General features: G+C 36.2%; 1 protein-coding gene and 1 non-coding gene across 5 annotated transcripts in view; both read left to right on the top strand.

Moving 5' to 3' along the window:
* The window catches only part of Nsmaf (neutral sphingomyelinase activation associated factor), a 55611-nt gene that overhangs the window by 22472 nt on the left and 13048 nt on the right, over positions 1-20091 (top strand). For 3 of the 4 annotated variants that reach the window (XM_005322980.4, XM_040293972.2, XM_005322979.5), the window contains 14 exons: positions 3790-3840; positions 6167-6238; positions 6546-6593; positions 6693-6745; positions 9675-9804; positions 11456-11527; positions 13518-13626; positions 15645-15821; positions 16861-16940; positions 17442-17532; positions 17625-17688; positions 19157-19208; positions 19298-19418; positions 19806-19937. In XM_005322980.4, coding sequence (XP_005323037.1) covers positions 3790-3840; positions 6167-6238; positions 6546-6593; positions 6693-6745; positions 9675-9804; positions 11456-11527; positions 13518-13626; positions 15645-15821; positions 16861-16940; positions 17442-17532; positions 17625-17688; positions 19157-19208; positions 19298-19418; positions 19806-19937 — 1252 coding nt within the window. Of the gene's footprint in view, positions 1-3789; positions 3841-6166; positions 6239-6545; positions 6594-6692; positions 6746-9674; positions 9805-11455; positions 11528-13517; positions 13627-15644; positions 15822-16860; positions 16941-17441; positions 17533-17624; positions 17689-19156; positions 19209-19297; positions 19419-19805; positions 19938-20091 lie in introns of those variants that run through there. The other variant, XM_078017059.1, reaches the window with a different exon arrangement.
* Trnaa-ugc (transfer RNA alanine (anticodon UGC)) lies at positions 7909-7985 on the top strand. Its single transcript has one exon. It is a non-coding gene; the product is annotated as a tRNA-Ala (tRNA).

Here is a 20091-nt window from a genome sequence, read left to right as displayed (position 1 = left end):
ATGCATGAACTCAGGCTGACTCACGGCAGCCCAGGCATGATTCAAGAGGGCCCTTCTTGTATCATCATGACCCTTGGGGTCATGGTCTTTTGTTGAGTCCCAATTTAGTCTGTTTTCATTTATGTACCTAATGCTGTGCTCAATATAGGTGCTCAGTACAGTACTGGCATTACAAGAGATTAAAACCTGTATATGTTTTGTATTGATGTCATGTGATTAGCGTGTAGATTGTCTTTAAAACTTTAAATGAGATCTACCACTTTCTTTGGGTTCTGGATTTCTTCTTCACCTTAAAATGAAGCATTAGCTGTGTTGCCTCAACTCAATTCTGCAAAGCTCTAGTTCTTTTAGGTGTGGAAGTGTTCAGAGAAAGATCATTCTATAATCAAGTGAGTGTCAGAAAAGCCAAACAAAGACAGATTCTTTGTTTCAGGACTCCACTCAAAGGTTTACCTATGGCAGTGCGCAGAGTCTCATAGGAGTCAGAAGGAGAGTGGCCCCTGTACTCCCTGGGTCACTGAGCCCTTTGGTTTATGGAACACTGTTTATTGTGTGTTAAAATTTATTTTACAAGAGTTAGGAGATTTCAGATTAGATGATTTTCTATTTCTCTCTTCCATGAGTCTATTTAAAATTTTTTAAATTGTATATGGACATGATACCTTTATTTTATCTATTTATTTTTTATGTGTTGCTGAGGATCAAATCCAGTGCCTCATGCTTGCTAATCAAGCGCTCTACCACTGAGCTACATCCCCAGCCCTCCATGAGTCTATTAATTTTAAGGAAGAAAATATTTTGTGAGCTTCTTGACTTCTTCTTTTAGTTATTTATTTTGTAGTATTAGGGATTGAACCTGGGGCATTCTACTACTGAGCTACTTCCCCAGTCCTTTTTATTTTTATTTTGAGATAGGATCTCAAATGAGGAACTTGGTCCTCACACCTGAGCCTCCTGAGTGGCTGGGACTATAGACCTGCACCCCCTGCTGGCAACTTCATGTTGCTTTACTGGCAGAGGTGGATACAGTTACAGCCATCTACCATTTTGAGAGGCTGCTATTAATTCTGGTCCGCCCCTGTGTTCTCATATCCATTTATCTTACTACTTTTATGACCTTATTTTTGAACATCTATATTTGGGAAAGAAGAGGTACTCTCTCAGTTAAAACTAGTAGTTTCATGATAAAACTTTGATTTCTTAGTTGTTTTAGCAAAATTTTACTAGCTTTGGACTTAGAAATGAAGTCCCCAAATATGTTACATACTTTTAATAGTTTCCAAAAGCGATCTCAAACTAACCTGAAATCAGTTTAACATCAAGGGATGCCTGGACACAAAGCTATTCTTTTGAGTATTAAGCTTTCCGTGTTAAGTACACAACCAGGCAACTTTTCTGTTTTAGTAGGTCACAAGGTCTCAGAAATAGGTTATGGTGCTTTAGATTTAGAGAGTTTTGCTTCCAGTTTTTGGGTTTTTTTTTTTTTTTCGGTTGTTGTTATTGATGATGATGATGCTCAAACAAAATAAATATTCAGGGTCCTGGATAGAGGGAAGAACAAGATATCCAAAGCCTCTCTCTCTCTCTCCATAAATTATGCTTTTCTTTTTTTTTTTAATGTCTTTAGTTGTTACTGGACCTTTATTTTATTCATTTATTTATTTGCAGTGCTGAGAATCAAACTCAGTGCCTCACACATGCTAGGCAGGTGCTCTACCACTGAGCCACAACCCCAGCCCCTGAATTATACTTTTCAGTGGGAGAGACAATAAGCAAGCATTTCCTCCAGTGTCGGGTAGGGATAAATAACATAAAGAAAATGAAAGCAGGACCAGGAATAGAAAGTGACAGAGAATATTACTATGAGTGGCAGGAAAGAGTGAGCTATGAGATTGTCATGAGCAGAGCATTCCAGGTACAGAAAGTGGTGGTAAGGAACCAAGAGGTGGCATGTGTGTCTGGGTGGTGGGCGTTGAGAAAAGCACTCAGAAGGAGACTGGAACAGGGCCAGGTCCATGTCGCTGAGGGCCTCTGGGCCACGGTAATGCTTTCAGGTTTAGAGTAAACAGCAGAAGATAAAAGCACTGGAGAACTAAAAGAGAAGAGTCAAAATCTGATTTGCACGTAGTTATAAATCACTTTTGAGGCTGGATGGAGAGCAAGTTGTACAAGGGCAAGTTAGGGGACACTTGGGGTTATTCAGAAACTCAAGTGTTTTGGCTCAGGATGGTGAAAGGTGGTTTTTGTTTGTATATATTCTGAAAAAAAGTCAAATAAATGTGCCAATAGCAGGGTATGTAGCAGAACAATCAGGAAGGACTCCAATAGGTAGTTAGTGGTGCCTTTTTTGAAGATAAAGAAGTCTGGGGAAGAACAGGCGTGGTTCAGAGTGTTGTGAGAGTTGAGATGCCTAACAGACCTCCAAGAGAAGTCCAGTAGGGTGTTAGGATGCATTTGGCTGGGTTTCAGAGAAGAAGCTGTGGCTAGAAAGATAAGGGAGGGAGTTGAAAATTTCCACATGGTGGCTTTGTTTTGGGTACCAGAAATTGAACCCAGGGCCACTTAACCACTGAGTGATCCACATTCTCAGCCTTTTTTTTTTTAATGTTTTTTTTGAGACAGGGTCTCACTAAGTTGTTCAGGACCTCACCAACTTTCTAAGGCTGGCCTTAAACTTACAATCCTCCTTCCTCTGCCTCCCAAGCTGCTGGGATTATATGTTGCACCACTGTGCCCAGCTCCAGATAGTCCTTAAACCCTGAGAATAGAGATTTGCCAATGACTGAGAATGGCCAGAGAGGTCCAAGGACTAGGGCCTTGCTTCTCTTCAGTATTAGGTTGGGAAGAAAGGGGGAGAACCAGGATCCAGTGTCCTGCAAGCCTAGTAGAAATATATCTCATGTGCTCTGAGAAGGAGAGCTAAGATAGTCTGGCAAACCTACTGTTAGATTTGGTGCATGGAGGTCTCCTGCCCCTTTCGTGCACTGGAGGAGTGGTTTCTACCAATGTAATGTGGTGGAGTGAAAGCCTGTCATGGGCCCAAGGAAAGATATTGGCAGCTCTGGCAAAATTTTGTCACAAAAAGGAACAGAAATGGCCAGAGAAGGATGTGAAACCAAGTGGGGATGGTTACCTGTGATTTGTGTAAAATGGGAGAAGGTGCAGTGTATGATCATAGGAACAGAGTTATTGAATGACTCACAGATGTAGGGGGAGTCCACATCTGTGCCCCAGGAGAGCTGCTGGCCTTTGAGGACCCAGGCAGTCCCTCCACTGTCTGGGGGAAGACAGGCAGGGACAGGGTACAGGTGGTGCAAGGAGTCCACACTCTGCTGAATGGTGTTGCTTGTCCACATAATTACCAACACCTAGTGTGAGAACTAGTGGCCTGCTGAAAACACAATTACTTTATGTTAGTGTATTTCATTCGGCAGTGACTTTGTTTTACTTCTTAGAAAAACCAGAGCTTATATTAGTTTCCTTCTGCTATCTACTTGGTTACTTGGTACAAGTAATAACATTCATAAAGCATGTCAGATATTCATCTATCCAATAATTGTTGCTTCCTTGTTATCTTGATAATTCTCTTTTTAACTTAATATTTGTTATGTTAATATTTGAACTTTTAAGACCATGCAAATTAATAATTAATTAATGCAGTAGTTTCACCAATGGAGATTATGTAACAATGATTTAAAATATTCAGTTCATAATATCCTAGTTTATAGTTATTCTTTATGGTGAAAAATTTTGGTTATTATTTCAAAAGTATTGACTTGTCTTCCTCAGGTATATTTTATTAAAGAACATAATATTGTTGCACCATATAAAATAGAAAGGGTAAGTAAAGTTCTTCATGTATTCCCAATAATTTATGTAGTGATTTTGAATATTAAGATTTTGTGACTTGATTAACATCTTTTATCAAATATAATAATATTGGTTATACTTGAAAGCTTATTACCAGTTAAAACAAAATTACCCAAGGGAGACACAGACTTTAGTCCAGTAGAATTCAGTTAACCTCAAAATAAATAAATAAATAGACAGATTAGCCAAAAGAATGAAAGCTTAAATGATTAGATTAGAAATTGAAATCAGAAAAAAAAGAAATTGAAATCAGAATATGGATCATTTATAAAAGTATTTGCTGGATTTTACTGAGAATTTCTTTTCTAATATATTACTAAAAAATATTTTTAAATATCTGAGAAATATTTATTTGTATGTTATAAAGTAATCTTCTTTGAAAACTCAGTTATAACTACTCTTAATTGGGTGGAAGCTGAGTAGACTTGAATACAGTGTCTGATTCATTAGGAATTTTCAAATGAGCTTAGGTATTTCATTGAACTCCTCTATATTTTAATTCTTTATACTTCAGCTTAATGCATGGGAAAGAGATAACTCCAGCTAAAAGAGAGTTTTTAAAGGAGTTAGGAACAGGGCCAGTGCTCCTTATTCCTGGCACCTCTGTGAGTTATGAAAATCCCTTCCCTGGGTAGATACATCCCCCAGCCTGAATCTCAGTCCAGATAGCAGGCCAGCCTGCAGTTTTTTAACCAGCAGTCTATGAAATGCACAACTGTATATGCCTCTGAGTTTTACAGATAAACATTTGCATACCCTGATTACTCCACAAGTACAAATATTGAGTTTTAATTACTCTTAGAAAGTATTACTGGCATTTTGGGGAGGACAATTCTTCATTGTATGTGGCTATCCCTCCTTACAGTCTCTTACTGCCTGCTGAATGCCTTTTTCACACTGCCCCCTTGTTGTTTACACAGCACCTACACACATTGACAGAAGCCTCCAGGGAAGTAGAATGCCCTACCCCCAAGTGGAGAACCCCTCCCTGGGATGCTGTCTCTCTTAAAGGCTTTCTCGAGACTCACCTCAAATGCAAGCTGCACAGTTATATATATGTATACATGTATTAGGGTTTTCTAAAGAAATAGAACCAGTAGGATGTGTGTATGTATATGCATGTGTGTGAGTACATACATGCATGCATAGTGTGTGGGAGGGGTGGGGGTTGAGATTATTATCAGAAATTGACCCTTGTTATTATAAAGATTGAAAGGCACAGAAACAGGAGAGCCATCCATGTAAGTTCTACTTTGAGTTTGAGCCCTAGTCTCAAGGCAAGTCAAGACCAAAATCCCAGCTTGAACACAGAGAGAAAGAATATTTTTTTCTACTTAGCTTTTTATTTTATTCAGGTTCTCAATAGATCAGAGGAGGCCTACCCACATTGGAGAGGGCAATCTACTTTACTAAGTTTACTGATTCAAATGTTAATCTCATTCAAAAACATCTTCTGAGAGACATCCAAATATAATGTTTAATCAAGTATTTTGGCACCCCGTGGCCTAATCTAGTTGACACACAAAATTAACTATCACAATGCATACATACCTAGTCTCAGAGCATCTAAGTGTGTGAATTAGTCAACAGATTAATAATAAATGTCAGTGCCCAATTTCAACAATGGATAGAACATCCAGATAGAACATCAGTGAGGAAACAGAAGACAAGAAACACTGCAGACCAAATGGACCTGGCAGACACACACACAGCATTCCACCCACAGCAGCAGAACACACATTCTTCTCAAGTTCATGGGACATTCCCAGGACAGATCACATGTGAGATCACAAAACAAGTCTTAACAAATTTAAGATGATGGAAATATCATTTATCCTTTCCAACCACAATGGATTGAAACTAGAAATAACAGCAGAAAGCTGGGAAGTTCACAGATATATGGCAACTCAACAACATGCAACCAAGCAACCAGCGAGTCAAATAAGAAAAGAGAAATTAGAAAGTATCTCAAGACAAATAAGAACAAAAACACAACATACACAACAATGTATGGGAGCAAAGCAGTATTCAGAGGGAAGTTCTAAAGATAAATGCCTGCATTAAAAAAGAAGCCAGATCTCAGAATGAAAATCCTAACTACACATCAAGGAATTAGAACAAGAAGGGCAGAGTAAACCCAAAGTCAGCAGAAGGCAGGAAGTAATAAAATAGCAGTGAATCCTGGGCGAGGCAGAAACAGGTGGAACTTAGCTGGTGTTGCACAAATGATCTTAATGTCACAGGGATGACATGCTCCTCCTTCTCTATTGTTTTGATATCCTCCTCTTTTTGTTAGGGCAAAATGGAATATGTCTTTGAATTGGATGTTTCAGGGAAAGTGGAAGATGTGGTGGAGACACTGCTTCAGGTAAGCCAGTGACTTAGCCACTCCCTGGAAGGAGAACTCCGAAGCAAATTGAGGCAGAAACCTTTTTTAAAAAACATTTCATGTTTTCCTATGATCTGAACCTTAATCTCTTTTCTATCTACCTGCCAGATTTACTTGAATAAGTAGGATTTGCAAACTGTCTATTAGGAAGTAACCATATATACACACAAAATAATCTGAGCTATCACCAAGTGACAGAATAATTTGTGTTTTTTGTTGCTTCTAAAGAAATTCTCCATCCCATCTGAGAAAAAAAAAATGATCATGTGTATTTATGATATTGTAGCTTCACAGAGCATCCTGCCTTGACAAACTGGGTGACCAAACTGCCATGGTAAGTGTTCTTATTGGTATCTTTGTGAATTACCTTGTGTTGACATGTTTTCTCATAAGTACTTCACATTCATAATTTTTAATGGATCTCTTCTCCTAGATAACGGCTATCTTGCAGTCACGTTTAGCTAGAACATCATTTGACAAAAACAGGTATGTTTTTAATGATTTTGTTTCCTGATTAGAAAAGCAGTGGACATCGTCTTCTGTAGGCCTCACTGAGTATGTCCAAGACTGATGTTGTCATTGTCATCTCACCCCAAACCTGCCCACCCAAGGGGATGCACCAGCCTCAGATGAGGAGGAATTTGGGGGCTCCCTCCACTCTTCACACTTAACCTGTCAGTTAGCTGTCTTCATTTATGCTCCCTGATCTCTCCAGTACGTCCACTGTTTTCATCCTATGATTGCCCCTGTTCAGGCCACCCTGACTACCACCCCAGCACCACCACAGCTCTTAATCCATCTGCCTCACTCAAGTCTTCCCTCTTCCATATGTCCCCTTCCCTGGACCTAACGTCCTTTTAAACAGTGCTGTTTCTGAAGCACTTGTTTAATCATACAACCTGCCTGCTTAGAGTTAGTTCTGTAAGACTCTCCAGGCCTTCAGGATGAGTCTGAACACCTCATTGTGGGCACAACCTTTAAGGGCCAGTTTTTTTTCCTGCTCTTAGTAGCTGATTGCTCTTGCGTTCTGTGCCTGAGCTGTTTGTATTACGTGCAGTTCCTGTTGTCCTGTGGATTCTTACCTGCGAGCCCTTGTTTAGAACATACACACTCCTCTTTTGCACATAGCTGTCTTGCCTTTCTGATTTCAGCTTAGATATCGGTTCTTCTAGAAAGTCTTTCTTGACCCCTCAAGTTACTTTAAGTACTTTTTTGTAGTATCCTATGGGGACCTAGAGAGAGTACATACACTCTTACAGTTCCATTAGTTTTTTCATTGATTTTCTTAGCTTTATTAATTAAAAAATGTATTTCATTAAGAAATGACACTTTTGTATTATCCTGTTTTCTTCCTTGTTTCTTGCCTTATGTTAAGTAAATTTGAGCTTTATGTCTATATATTCCTCTCTGAAACCACTGTGTCAATTACTCTAGACTCATGGTAACTATTAACACCTACCTGGTGATATAAGACCCCATATCCTGTTTTCCCAGTTTAACTTATGTCTTCATTAGTCTTAATCTTATTCACTTTGGTATAAATTTAAAATCAGCTTGTCACTTTCCATAAAAGAAAGCTTTGGACTTCTGCTTGTGACTGCAGAGAATCTATTGTCTTCTACTAAGTCTTCTTTAAAATCTTCTCTAGGGGCTGGGGATATAGCTCAGTTGGTAGAGTGCTTGCCTTGCATGCAGAAGGCCCTGGGTTCAATCCCCAGCATGGCTACAAAAAATTAAATAATATAATCTTTCCTGTCTGTTGTTACATTTATCCCAAAAATTTCAGACTTCTGATGGTATTATAAATGGTTATGTTATTAAAATTTTCATTTCCTGTTTGTTGTTGATAGGTGGGATGCAGTAGATTTTTGTGTGTTCATCTTTTCATCAACCCTGCTAACTCCACAATCAGTTTCATTAACTGTAGATTCTTTATATGTATAAAATGTTATCTATGAATTTCTTGTAGTCTCCATTAGCATTTTTATTTTAGACTTTTGCATTCGTAAGCATTCATTCTTTGGACAGAGGAGAAAGTGTTGGTGAAACAGATTGATTTATGAGATTATTATGTTCTAGGCTTTTGCTAAAAGCCCATGTTTATAAATGAGATTAGTTTGTAATATTCTATTATGCTGCTGTCTTTGTGAAATTTGGGAATCAGAATGATCCTCACCTTTGCCCCTGCATTTTAATGTGTTAAAGAACTTGCCAGTAAAGCTATCTGGGCAGCAGTCCTATTTTCATGTTTATGTTTGCTTCTTTTTCCTTTATGCTCTACAGTATTAATTTTCTTTTCACTTTTGTGGTGGCAGGATCTATTAGGTAACTGGATTGCCAAAGGAAGAATAGTTTTCATTTTAGAAAGGAAAGGAATAATAATAAGAATCACCTTCCCCTGACCTACTTAGTATGTCATTTTTCTAAGTAGTGATTTAGACTGCAATTCTGTCCATCTAAATTATATTCCATTACTTATAAAGAAATTTACTTATTTTTGTGCTGGGGATTGAACCCAGGGCATATGCATTCTAAGTATATGCTCTGTCACTGAGCTAGACCTTCCAGCCCCAGGAGATTTATTTTCAACCCAGATTTTTTAAGCAGTGCCCTAAAATATGGCAAATTTGGTTGTTTTCATACTAAATTTAAATTCATAAAGCGAAGAGTAGAATTTTTCTTAATATTAGTTCTTTTTAGATTTATGACAGTAGAGTGTATTAGACATTTTTTGATTATATATTTTAGCAGTGGGTAGTAGGGAGGTCATTTTTTACTTTTTTTATTAAAATAGATCCAAACACAAATATACTTGAAATAACATTGAAGTAAGTATAATTATGTAATTATGTGGTCATAGCCTGTTAAAGTATAGCGTGAGTAAATGTCATTTGTGTCAAAATGTTTTTTATGACTATAAAAATAGGTCTGAACCACATAAAATAGAAAATTATATGAAGGTAAGAATAGTTTCGAGACCAGTTTATTTTGGGAAGAGTAAGGGTTCATCTAAAGGTGGCGTTATTTATCCAACTCTTTTCTATGACACATAATATCTTTTTAAAATATTTTTAGTTGTAATAATTTTATTTATTTATTTTTAATGTGGTGCTGAAGTTTGAACCCAGTGCCTCACACATGCTAGGCAAGTGCTCTATCACTGAGCCACAACTCCAGACCCCTAATCTCTTTTGTTTTTAAGAAATCAAGCTTTCATTATATCATGTAAAAGAACGTCAACTTTATTTTAGTAGCCAATTTATATTTTTATATAAATTTATATAAATTTTTTATATTAAATTATCACTTTCTTATGTTAAATGTAGTGGTTAGACAAATGTCATACAAAATCATGCTGTAGATAAACCTAGAACATTGATCAATTTCTGACTTTTTTTTTTTTTTAACTTTTCAGATTCCAAAGTGTTTCTGAAAAGCTACACATGGAATGCAAAGCAGAAATGGTGACACCTCTGGTGACGAATCCTGGACATGTGTGCATCACAGACACCAACCTGTATTTTCAGCCTCTCAACGGGTACCCGGTATGTAGACCACAGGGTTAGGTACAGAGCTTCCTCCATTTTTAAACTTGACTTTTTGGGGAGTTTGACTTCACAATTACAGTGTCCTCACATTTTGGTGAGGGTCAAAATCACCTGCCTATCACCCCTACCAGCACCTATTTTATAAGTTCCCCATGTAGTCCTGGAACACAGTCACCAAAGTTTAAGCTCCTTCAATCTATTTCCAGTCATTCTAGAGTCTCTTGATTTTAGTGTTGTAGAAAGAAACCTTTCCCCTCCTGATTTTAGGGTCAATGGAGATTTCTACCTTTCTATTAGAAAGCACTGCCGGAAGAGACCAAGGAATTACACTATCATTAATGAGAAATGGGTGTTTCCTATATATTCACTTAAGTATATGAATATGAGGATATTTCTTGTTTCTTCTTAATCACAAATACAGTAGATCTGAATGTTTCTTAAAGAAGCACTATGAACCTGCACTCTTGGCTAGTGTGGAGGGGCATATTGAGATGCTGCTTTGGGGGCTCCTTCTGTGATCTTTGAAACAATCTTCTCTTTCACAAGGACATTAGGCTCACTAGGCCAGAAAGGAAACTAGATTTCTTCACTAAAATCTGTAAAGAGTTATTGTTTCTAACAAACAAATAAATGAATAAGTAGAGTTGTTATTTCCATAGAACTGTCTTCTTTTTGGAATGGTTCATTAGAAAAACAAAGAAACCCTAACACTCTCTGGCAGTGCAATTTAAAGAACTGAGAATGTTTTCTGCCATAGAAACCAACACCATGAAAATCCTCCAGATTGATTATGATAGGACACTAAAACAGTTACTACTGTTTTAGTCAAGGATAATGCTATACCAACTTTATCCACTAGGTGGTGGGGCACACTTGCCTGGTTCTCCAGTAGATGGTGCACATGGCTGGAGTGGCATTCTCTTAATATGAAATGAGTTGGCTTGCTGACAGAAAAGTGTCTAAATATGTGCCACAGTTTCAGAATCTGTAGTATGAGCCCTTACTCCTTTATAAATCTGTGGGCTAGGATCCTTTATCTGACTTGAGATCTTTGAGGCATTTGACTCTATTGTAATATATACATATTGTAGTAATTTAATACACTGTAATTGTTAAAGACATATCAAACAGGATTCTTTAAAAAAAGGTATGTCAGTATATCTTCGAAAAGATAGCAAAATTCCTGAGTTGTTATCTATACTTGTCCTTTAATATCCTACATCATCCAACAATTTTGCAATTACCTTAAAAATAGCTGAGTACGGGGCTGGGGATGTGGCTCAAGCGGTAGCGCGCTCGCCTGGCATGCGTGCGGCCCGGGTTCGATCCTCAGCACCACATACCAACAAAGATGTTGTGTCCGCCGAGAACTAAAAAATAAATATTAAAAATTCAAAAAAAAAAAAATAGCTGACTACATTGTTACTTGGGGTTACTGACATGGCCAAGGTCATGAAGATAGTGAAAAATAGCAGAACAGAATGTAAAATGAAATAAGCTTTTCCAAGTTCACTTGCAACACATTTGAGAAGCAGGATTTGGTTTTTGTTTTTGTTTTTCCCACCCTTTCCTGATACTAAAGAACTAACCCTAACTTCTAATTGTGTTCTAATGGTAATGTTTGAAATTGTCTTTCTACTTTTTAAAGAAACCTGTGGTCCAGATAACACTGCAAGACGTCCGCCGCATTTACAAAAGAAGGCATGGCCTCATGCCTTTGGTGAGTTTGAGTGTAATTCTGTTTCTTGGTGGATGGTTGTCAGACCTTCGGTTTAGCTGGTGGCTTATTGACTTACAGTCCCTAGAGAATGACTAAAAAGCAGTGCAAGCATGTTATGTTGTAAGCAAGGACTCTAATTCTTGATACTCTTTCTTTTGGATAAGCTAGAAATCAACAAAAGAATAGCTCCTTTCTGTAAACAAGAGCTTCCCTTACAGAAATGTTTCTTTTGTTCCAAGATCTGGAGGGCTAGAGTGCCCTTAAGTTTCTCACCCCTGAGTTCTCAGAGTTTCTGGGCTCAGGCTAAAATAATGGATGCAGACCTAACCCAGCACTTCTCCTTCCCTTCTATTTACTGCAGCTCATTCTCAAGCAGAATTTGGAAGATATTATGAGGGTAACTCTTCAGTAGAACTGTGGTATAGTCATAGTTAACTTATATCACCTCAACCTTTGGGCTTGGTGACAGAAATAGACAAAATAACCATTTGAATCATACAGGCTGAACTGTGGAACCAACCTAGATGCCCTTCATTAGATGAGTGGATAAAGAAAATGCGGTATATATACGCAATGGTATATTACTCAGCATTAAAAGAGAATAGAGTCATGGCATTTGCAGGTAAATGGATGGAGTTGGAGAATATAATGCTAAATGAAGTAAGCCAATCCCAGAAAACCAAAGGTCAAATGTTTTCTCTGATATAAGGATGCTGATTCAGAATGGGGATGGGGGGCAGCATGGGATGAATAAATGAACTCTAGATAGGGCAAAGGGAAGGGAGGGGGTAAGGGGGTAAGAAAGGCATTGGAATGAGATGATGTGGACATCATTATCCTAAGTACATGTATGAAGACACATGGTATGACTGTGTCACATACACATACAAATGGTATGACTGTACATTGTGTACAACCAGAGATATGAAAAATTGTGCTCTATATGTATAATATGAATTGAAATGCCATTCTGCTGTCGTATATAATGAATTAGAATAAATTTTTAAAAAAGAAAAAAGAAAATAAATCATATGGGCTGTTCTTCCCAACATTCCCCTGAATAAGCAAATGTCCATATTTCTGTTTATCTTACTTACCTTAGAAACCAGTCTTTACTGAAGGTTTTTGATATTACATCAATATATAGTTATTTTTTTCCTCCTTGGAAGATTAACCAATGACTTGATTACAAAAGTATTTGTGGAATATTTACTCTCAGATTTTGTTTTCAAATTGTGAAATATAATCATCTTCCTGCTGCTTTACATACTGAATACACTGCATTTCCAGTGCTAATAGAGAATTGGAGAAACAGATACTGTTAAAAATCTACTTCTTTGAGTATAGAGGATTAGTCAGATAGAAAAGAAATAAACATTAAGTGCTTTCTTTGCCATTTGCCATGATAATCTCTGTGAGGTGGATGATCTCATATTTTATAAATAAAGAAATTGAGACTTATTAAAGAGTTAACTTTCTAACTTCCTAGCTAGTAAATCGAGAATTCCTACCCTAAATCACCTTGCCAGCACAAGATTTATGAAGCTCATAGTTTTCTGAAAATTATTTATTAATTGAATGGGTTACTCAATTACCACTTTGTTAGATATACATAATTATTTAATTTATAAGAGAAAGCTAAACATACGTGTCTGAAAAGATCTTGAATGGATGGATAGGCTAATTTTGAATTTCAAAGTAATAAGTTCACAAAAGGTATTATCCATGCAAACATTCAACACCAAAGAGGATTTTATGGTTTACTTGAAATGTATGTGCTGTTCCCAGGAAGTTTATAAATACATCATAAACAAATATAAAGACATAGCTATATTCTTGAGTCAGATTATAGGTGGAAAACAGGAATACAAGCCATAAAAATCAAGAATACGGATATGTAACTGAACAGTTTTTGTAATTAGGCACTTACTCTGGGATTGCAAGATGAGCATGGTGCCATTTGTTCTACTCTTTTTGTTCTGAATTACAGGGCCTGGAAGTATTTTGCACAGAAGACAATCTGTGTTCTGACATCTACCTGAAATTCTATGAGTCTCAAGATCGAGATGACCTCTATTTTTACATTGCCACATACCTAGGTTTGCTGTTCACCCTTCATTGTGTCTGTTCATGCAGAAGTGGTTTAACTCCTCAGGAGCTGGGATAGCACCGAGGAGGAGAAAGATGCTCTGTCTAGAACCACCTCTCCATGGTGCTACTTACTTCTCATCAGTAACTATAGTTGTCAAAATAGTATCTTAAAACTGAGGGACATATGCATTCATTTTGGTAATAATTCATTCCACTTGTGTATTTTAAAAAATCTTGATAAATATATTTAAATGTTTTTACTATTTTAATGACCTCCAACTTGAATAGATTATAATGAATCCACCGAAGTATTTTTGTATTCAGCCGTGTCTAATGGTAGTTTATGAACACCAAGACTGAATTTCTTAATATGAGACAGTGAGGTATCCAGTTGTATGACTGTGATCACTGATTTGATCTTAATCACAAGCTGTTAAACTACACAGAAAGATCACATAAATCTTCTGATATAGCACCCTTGGACTAGAAATCACTTTTTTATTAATAACAATTGGTCAATCTTTATTGAATTTTCCTACCTTTGCCAGAGAGAATACCTGTATTTTTCTTGTCGAGCGTATGCTTTTTTTTTAATAAATTGCTTGACTGAATTAAACTATTCTTATTTACAAAGTTGCCAGATTAACATAATGGAATGATTTTTAAAAATGAATGTTGAAGTTTGACTAATATTATCTTATTTTGTTTGTTCTTCTAGTGTATAGTGTACCCATTTATGAGACACATAGTAAAGTACATTTTCCCTTACAAATTAAATTTTTCCCTCAAGGAGTGATAGTTTACATACAAAAAGGAATATATACTATTTTACATTAAGTTTATAGTTATATTTTTCATTTATTGAACTCTTTAAGTGAAATTAAGCAAATACAAATTTGCTTTTATCTTTTTGTTTCTGATTTATTTTTCTAATTGTAATAAAATTACAACAAAAAACTCAGCTTCCCTGGTGAGTCCTAAAATCTCAAGTCAAAAACCTTACCCTGATCTAAAACATCTGATTTCTTTCAAGCTGTCAGTTCCTTTGAGTTTTTTTCCTAAGATTGTACTTTTTCAGGAGTGGCAAAAGGGGGCGGGGGGGGGTTGATTTTTGAAGCCCATTCTTAATAGCTGATTGGAAAAGATATTTGTTAAAAAAAATATGAATATTGAATTAACATGTATTCAGTTGCTTGATGCATCCAGTAAAAAATTGAAAGCAGAATTTTCTGAACAAAATGAAAACTACTTGAAGGACAGTTGGTTCAGTCCACACTCTGAGAGTAAAGTTCTTCTTGGCATGTGTTGCCTGTGACTCCAGTTTTGCAGTCAGGGGGCCTCTCTGGTTCTTCCAGTTTGAGAATTGGTCCTCTTGCCAAACAATTTTTCTCTTCTTTAACAGTTTCTTTTATTTTTCTTAGTCCTCACATGCATGATATGTAATTGTTGACAAATTAACATTAGTATACCTCTTCCAGAGCTAAAAGAAAACTAAAGGATAGTTTTGTTCTAATTCCATAAAAGTGAAGATAATAAACCTTCACAAATGGCCGTTAGTTTTAAAAATGCACTAGAACTAAGCACATTTGGAATGATTTTTAAAAATTTATTTATAAATATCTGTTGTTATGTAATATTCATATATTTGCTCTGTAATTTTATATTTGTTTAGATCACGTTATATTTTGGTGGTTAGATAGTAGTTCAATATATTTAATAATTTACTCTCCTAGATCTTAGAGGTATCCATATTTAGTTGAGCTGCTACATTGTGAAAACACATCAATGGCCTACTTTTCTTTTCTCAAAACATACATTTCAGGGGCTGGGGATATGGCTCAGTTGGTAGAGTGCTTGCCTTGCATGCACAAGACCTTGGGTTCAATCCCCAGCACCACAAAAGAATATATATGTTTCACAACTTTGTGGAAGGGTCTTACATTTTAAGCATCTAGTTTTTACATACTAAGTAAACGCTAGCCAGCCATTTGCAGAGTTTGTGACAGCTCCGGGCCTTCTTCTTCAGAGCACCACGTTGCAGAGCACACTGCTGAGAGCTACATGTTGCAGTGGCAGCGGGGGCACCTTTCCAACTACCAGTACCTCCTCCATCTCAACAACCTGGCTGACCGCAGCTGCAATGACCTCTCCCAGTATCCCGTGTTTCCATGGGTAATAAGTGATTATTACAGCTCAGAATTAGGTAAATGCTGTGTTTGGGTTTTGACGGAGCTGAGTTGGAAGTGGTCATCTTAATAGTTTTTAAAGGAGAGAATTAATTCTGCTTTAGAATCCTGATATCATACATGAGCAAATTAGAGCTCATTACGATTTTATTACTAAACATCATCAGTTTCTGTTCCAAGATACTGGATAAGTGTTCCATAAATCATATAAATGTTTCTATGTTTTCTCTTGAAGGAGACACAGAAAATAATGTGCATAATTTTTATCTGGTTTTATATTGTTTTCTGTAAATACCAAGTTTTGAAATATTTAAGCTTCTCATTGAAAATCATGACTCAGTTTATCATATTATTTTAAAATTCATTTTGACCATGGTGATTACCAAAAGAAATTTAACTATTCATCATAGAATATTTAATCAAAGAAGGAAATAAAAATCATCTATACTTGTATTACTGAGAGATAACCATTTTAACTTTGTGGTCTACGTACTTTTCTTTTGCTCCCTCAAATTATTAAAAATGTGATCATATTATAATTTTATTATGTAATATTTATAATTATATATATTGTGAACAATTAATTCCTTTTGACAGTTCACTGAATTGAACCTTTGTGATTGAAGGAAATAATAGATTTGCTAGGAATATGAGAATTTATCTCTCTCATAATATTCAGGTCCCTAGTTTTCAAATTATGTTAATATCATAGAATAATAATATTCACTGTCATCCAAACATAGAAAATAAGTCTTAGTAAAATAATTACTTTTTAAGTTACTTTAATTTTTTTCTTGTCTTAAATTGGAGTACAGTTCTTTTGTTTTTAACCAGAAATCTTTTTTTAAAAATTCAATTTCATTGATTTTTGTCAAATTAAAACTATTACTCTTATGTGGATATTGCTATCCTTTTAATTATAATTATATAAATAAAAAAAATAAATTTAGGGATTTATATCAACTGTTTTTAAAAACTATTATAGAAATAAAACTGAATTTGAATCAGTTCAGTAGTATAATGGCATAAGCTGAAGTTATTTATTTTTGTCTACAGATTTGTCAAATCCAGCAACCTTTCGGGATCTTAGTAAGCCAGTGGGAGCCTTGAATAAGGAACGGCTGGAGAGACTGCTGGTACTGGATGGGGGATGCTTGGATTCTAAGAGATATCATGAGCCACAGCCTATGTTTCCACAGTCACTGAAATTCATTCTCCCAGTCTTTGGGAGGTGTACCAGGAGACTCACTGACCCTGTGTAATAGGTTTTCTCACCTCCTCCCCACCATGAGTGCTCACCATTTGTATTTTTGATCTTTAATTCAGGAAGTAGGAGGGTGACCTGTTTAAGGTTTACCAAATATTTTCATGAAGGCATTCAACGGTAAATGGCACAAGGGATGCGTGCAATCAGTTATGTTTCACCTAGCCTCAACGCTGTTACCACAAAGCCAAGAAAACCAAAATTCTTGTGACAAGAATGCTATTGGTCACATTGTTCCTTCCCTCTTCTGTTAATCCTTAGAGGCAAATTAAGGAATGTAGTGTATCCACGCCCATGATCTCTTAAGCTTTTACCTGAGTCAGTTACTACTTTGTAGCCAACACTAAGCACTATTTTTTCCCCTATATCATAGATACGCTATGAGGAAATGCCTGAGCCAAAGTTCATGTATGGAAGTCACTACTCTTCCCCAGGTTATGTGCTCTTTTATCTTGTTAGAATTGGTAAGAATCTTCAGCAATATCCTCAGTTACATCTTATTTTTCTTTATGAAATGATTCTATGATCCGACTTAATCTGATTTTTTTTTCTCTAGCACCAGAATATATGCTATGCCTACAGAATGGAAGATTTGATAATGCAGATAGAATGTTCAACAGGTTTGATATCAATGCCTCCCCATCTTTAACACTTTGAGTACAAAAACACAGTATGTTTCCTTTAAAATTCTAAATAGGGCTGGGGTTATGGCTGAGTGGTAGAGCACTTGCCTAGCATATGTGAGGCACTGGATTCAATTCTCAGCACCACATATAAATAAATAAATAAATAAAATAAAGGTCCATCAATGTCTAAAAAAATGTTTTAAAAAATAGTAGATATGGGGCTGGGGATGTGGCTCAAGCGATAGCACACTTGCCTGGCGTGCATGCAGCCCGGGTTCAATCCTCAGCACCACATACAAAGATGTTATATCCACCGAAAATTAAAAATAAATAAATAAATATTAGAACTCTGTCTCTCTCTCTCTCTGTCTCTCTCTCTCTCTCTCTCTCTCTCTCTCTCTCTCTCTCTTTAAAAAAAATAGTAGATATAAACAAAAATATAAATATAAAAAACCACTACTTGTAGCTTTTCCTTTTAGGCTTTTTCAAAACATATATATGTGTGCATGAATGTGAGTATAAATGAAGTGCATATTTTAAATATAGATTTTTCTCCTGCCTTTTGTAGCCTAATATTAGATCTTGACATTTCACCCATCATTAGGTATTCTTCAAAACACTGATTTTTAAAATTATTATATCACATTCTAACATGTCATAAATTATTTCAACTGTCTTTCTCTGTTGGGCATTTCGATCATTTCCAACATTTTATTATTCTTAATTCTACTATAAATTGATTATAACTTAATGAGAGAGAGAGAATGTGTGTGTGTGTGTGTGTGTGTGTGTGTGTGTGTGTGTGTGTGGTGTATGTGCGTATACACATATATATTCGGTAATATTTCCTTTAAATAAATCAAAAGATAAAGATGGAAATACCCAGTATCACCAAAAAAAAAAAAAAGGAAGTAAAGTTTTCTTAGAATCCCACCACACTGAGATGAGATAATCATTATCATTGTTAATATTTTAGTTTATGTCTGTACACATACTTTTTTTCTGGTTTTTTTTTAATAGTTGTAGATGGTCAGCATACATTTATGTGTTTAGTTTTTTATGGGGTGCTAAGGATCAAACTGAGTGCCTCACACAGGCTAGGCGCCCCAAGCCAATACACATACTTTTAAATGAGCTATTAAAACAGTATGCTGATATTTTAATGTCTGGGCACCTTGAATGAGGCCATGTGTGTGTGTGCGTCTAATGATGTAGACTTGAACTCTACACTCATCCCTTTGTGACCCCCAAAGAAGTTACATGAGCCCCTGAGCCCCATTTGTCTCTTTCATTGAAGGGGAATACTCACTGTGTGAATATTAAGAACTCTGAGTGAATGAGAAAAATGAGTTAGTATAGGTAAAGAGTACAACAGTAGTGGTTGCATAGGTGGGTGCATAGGAAGGACTGCTGTTGGTATTTCGGTAGCTTAGATTTAACATGAGTTTTTTTCCATATTTAGTATTGCAGAAACCTGGAAAAACTGTTTGGATGGTGCAACAGATTTTAAAGAGGTAAGCAGTTAATACTGAGTATTCTCAGGGCTTGTGGTTTCTGTTTTTAAAAATGTTACTGTTTTCTTTTCTTCCCCTGGAACTTTCAGTTGATCCCAGAATTCTATGGTGATGATGTCAGCTTTTTAGTCAATAGTCTGAAGTTGGATTTGGGGAAGAGACAAGGAGGACAGATGGTTGATGATGTAGAACTTCCCCTGTGGGCCTCAAGTGAGTACCTTCATGCACATACTGTGTTATGTACATTTTTTACTGGATAGTACAATTTCAGCGTCATTGTTTTCTTGCTTGAATTTTTAAAAATAACAATATTATTCTATAAATAAGTCAATATCATTAGTCTATTCCAAATCAGAAGTATTCTGAGTCTATGATATAAAAACATTCATTTGTATTTGAGAGACATAAGATTGGAAAAACGATTCTTACCATTCCCCACCCAAAAAAAATGTACATTTCATGTGGAGGGAAAATCTCATTAAGAAATATGCACTTCTTAGGTATCCTAGAAGCTTAATCTGCATAGGGACAGACAAAAGAAATGAGAGTGAATATAATGGAGTCTGTGTCAGGTTTTGATTGAGTCTGATCTGCTAGGTCCCGAGGACTTTCTCCAGAAGAGCAAGGAGGCACTAGAAAGCAATTATGTATCAGAGCATCTCCATGAATGGATTGATCTAATATTTGGCTACAAGCAAAAAGGGAGTGATGCTGTTGGGGCCCATAATGGTATGTATTTATGTTCATTGAACTTTCAATTAGAGTTTAGTGAGGAGGAAAGCAAACAAAGAAAAATAAGGTTAGAGCAATCAAACATTTCTTTAGCAGAAGCATCTTCCTATCAGAAAATACTGCTCACTCGCTCCATGACCATGGGTTAGAT

This window comes from Ictidomys tridecemlineatus, chromosome 7 (genome assembly GCF_052094955.1).
Source record: "Ictidomys tridecemlineatus isolate mIctTri1 chromosome 7, mIctTri1.hap1, whole genome shotgun sequence".
Lineage (NCBI taxonomy): Eukaryota > Metazoa > Chordata > Mammalia > Rodentia > Sciuridae > Ictidomys > Ictidomys tridecemlineatus.
The sequence above is the reverse complement of the archived record's forward strand: the minus strand, read 5'-3'. Positions and strand labels throughout refer to the sequence as shown.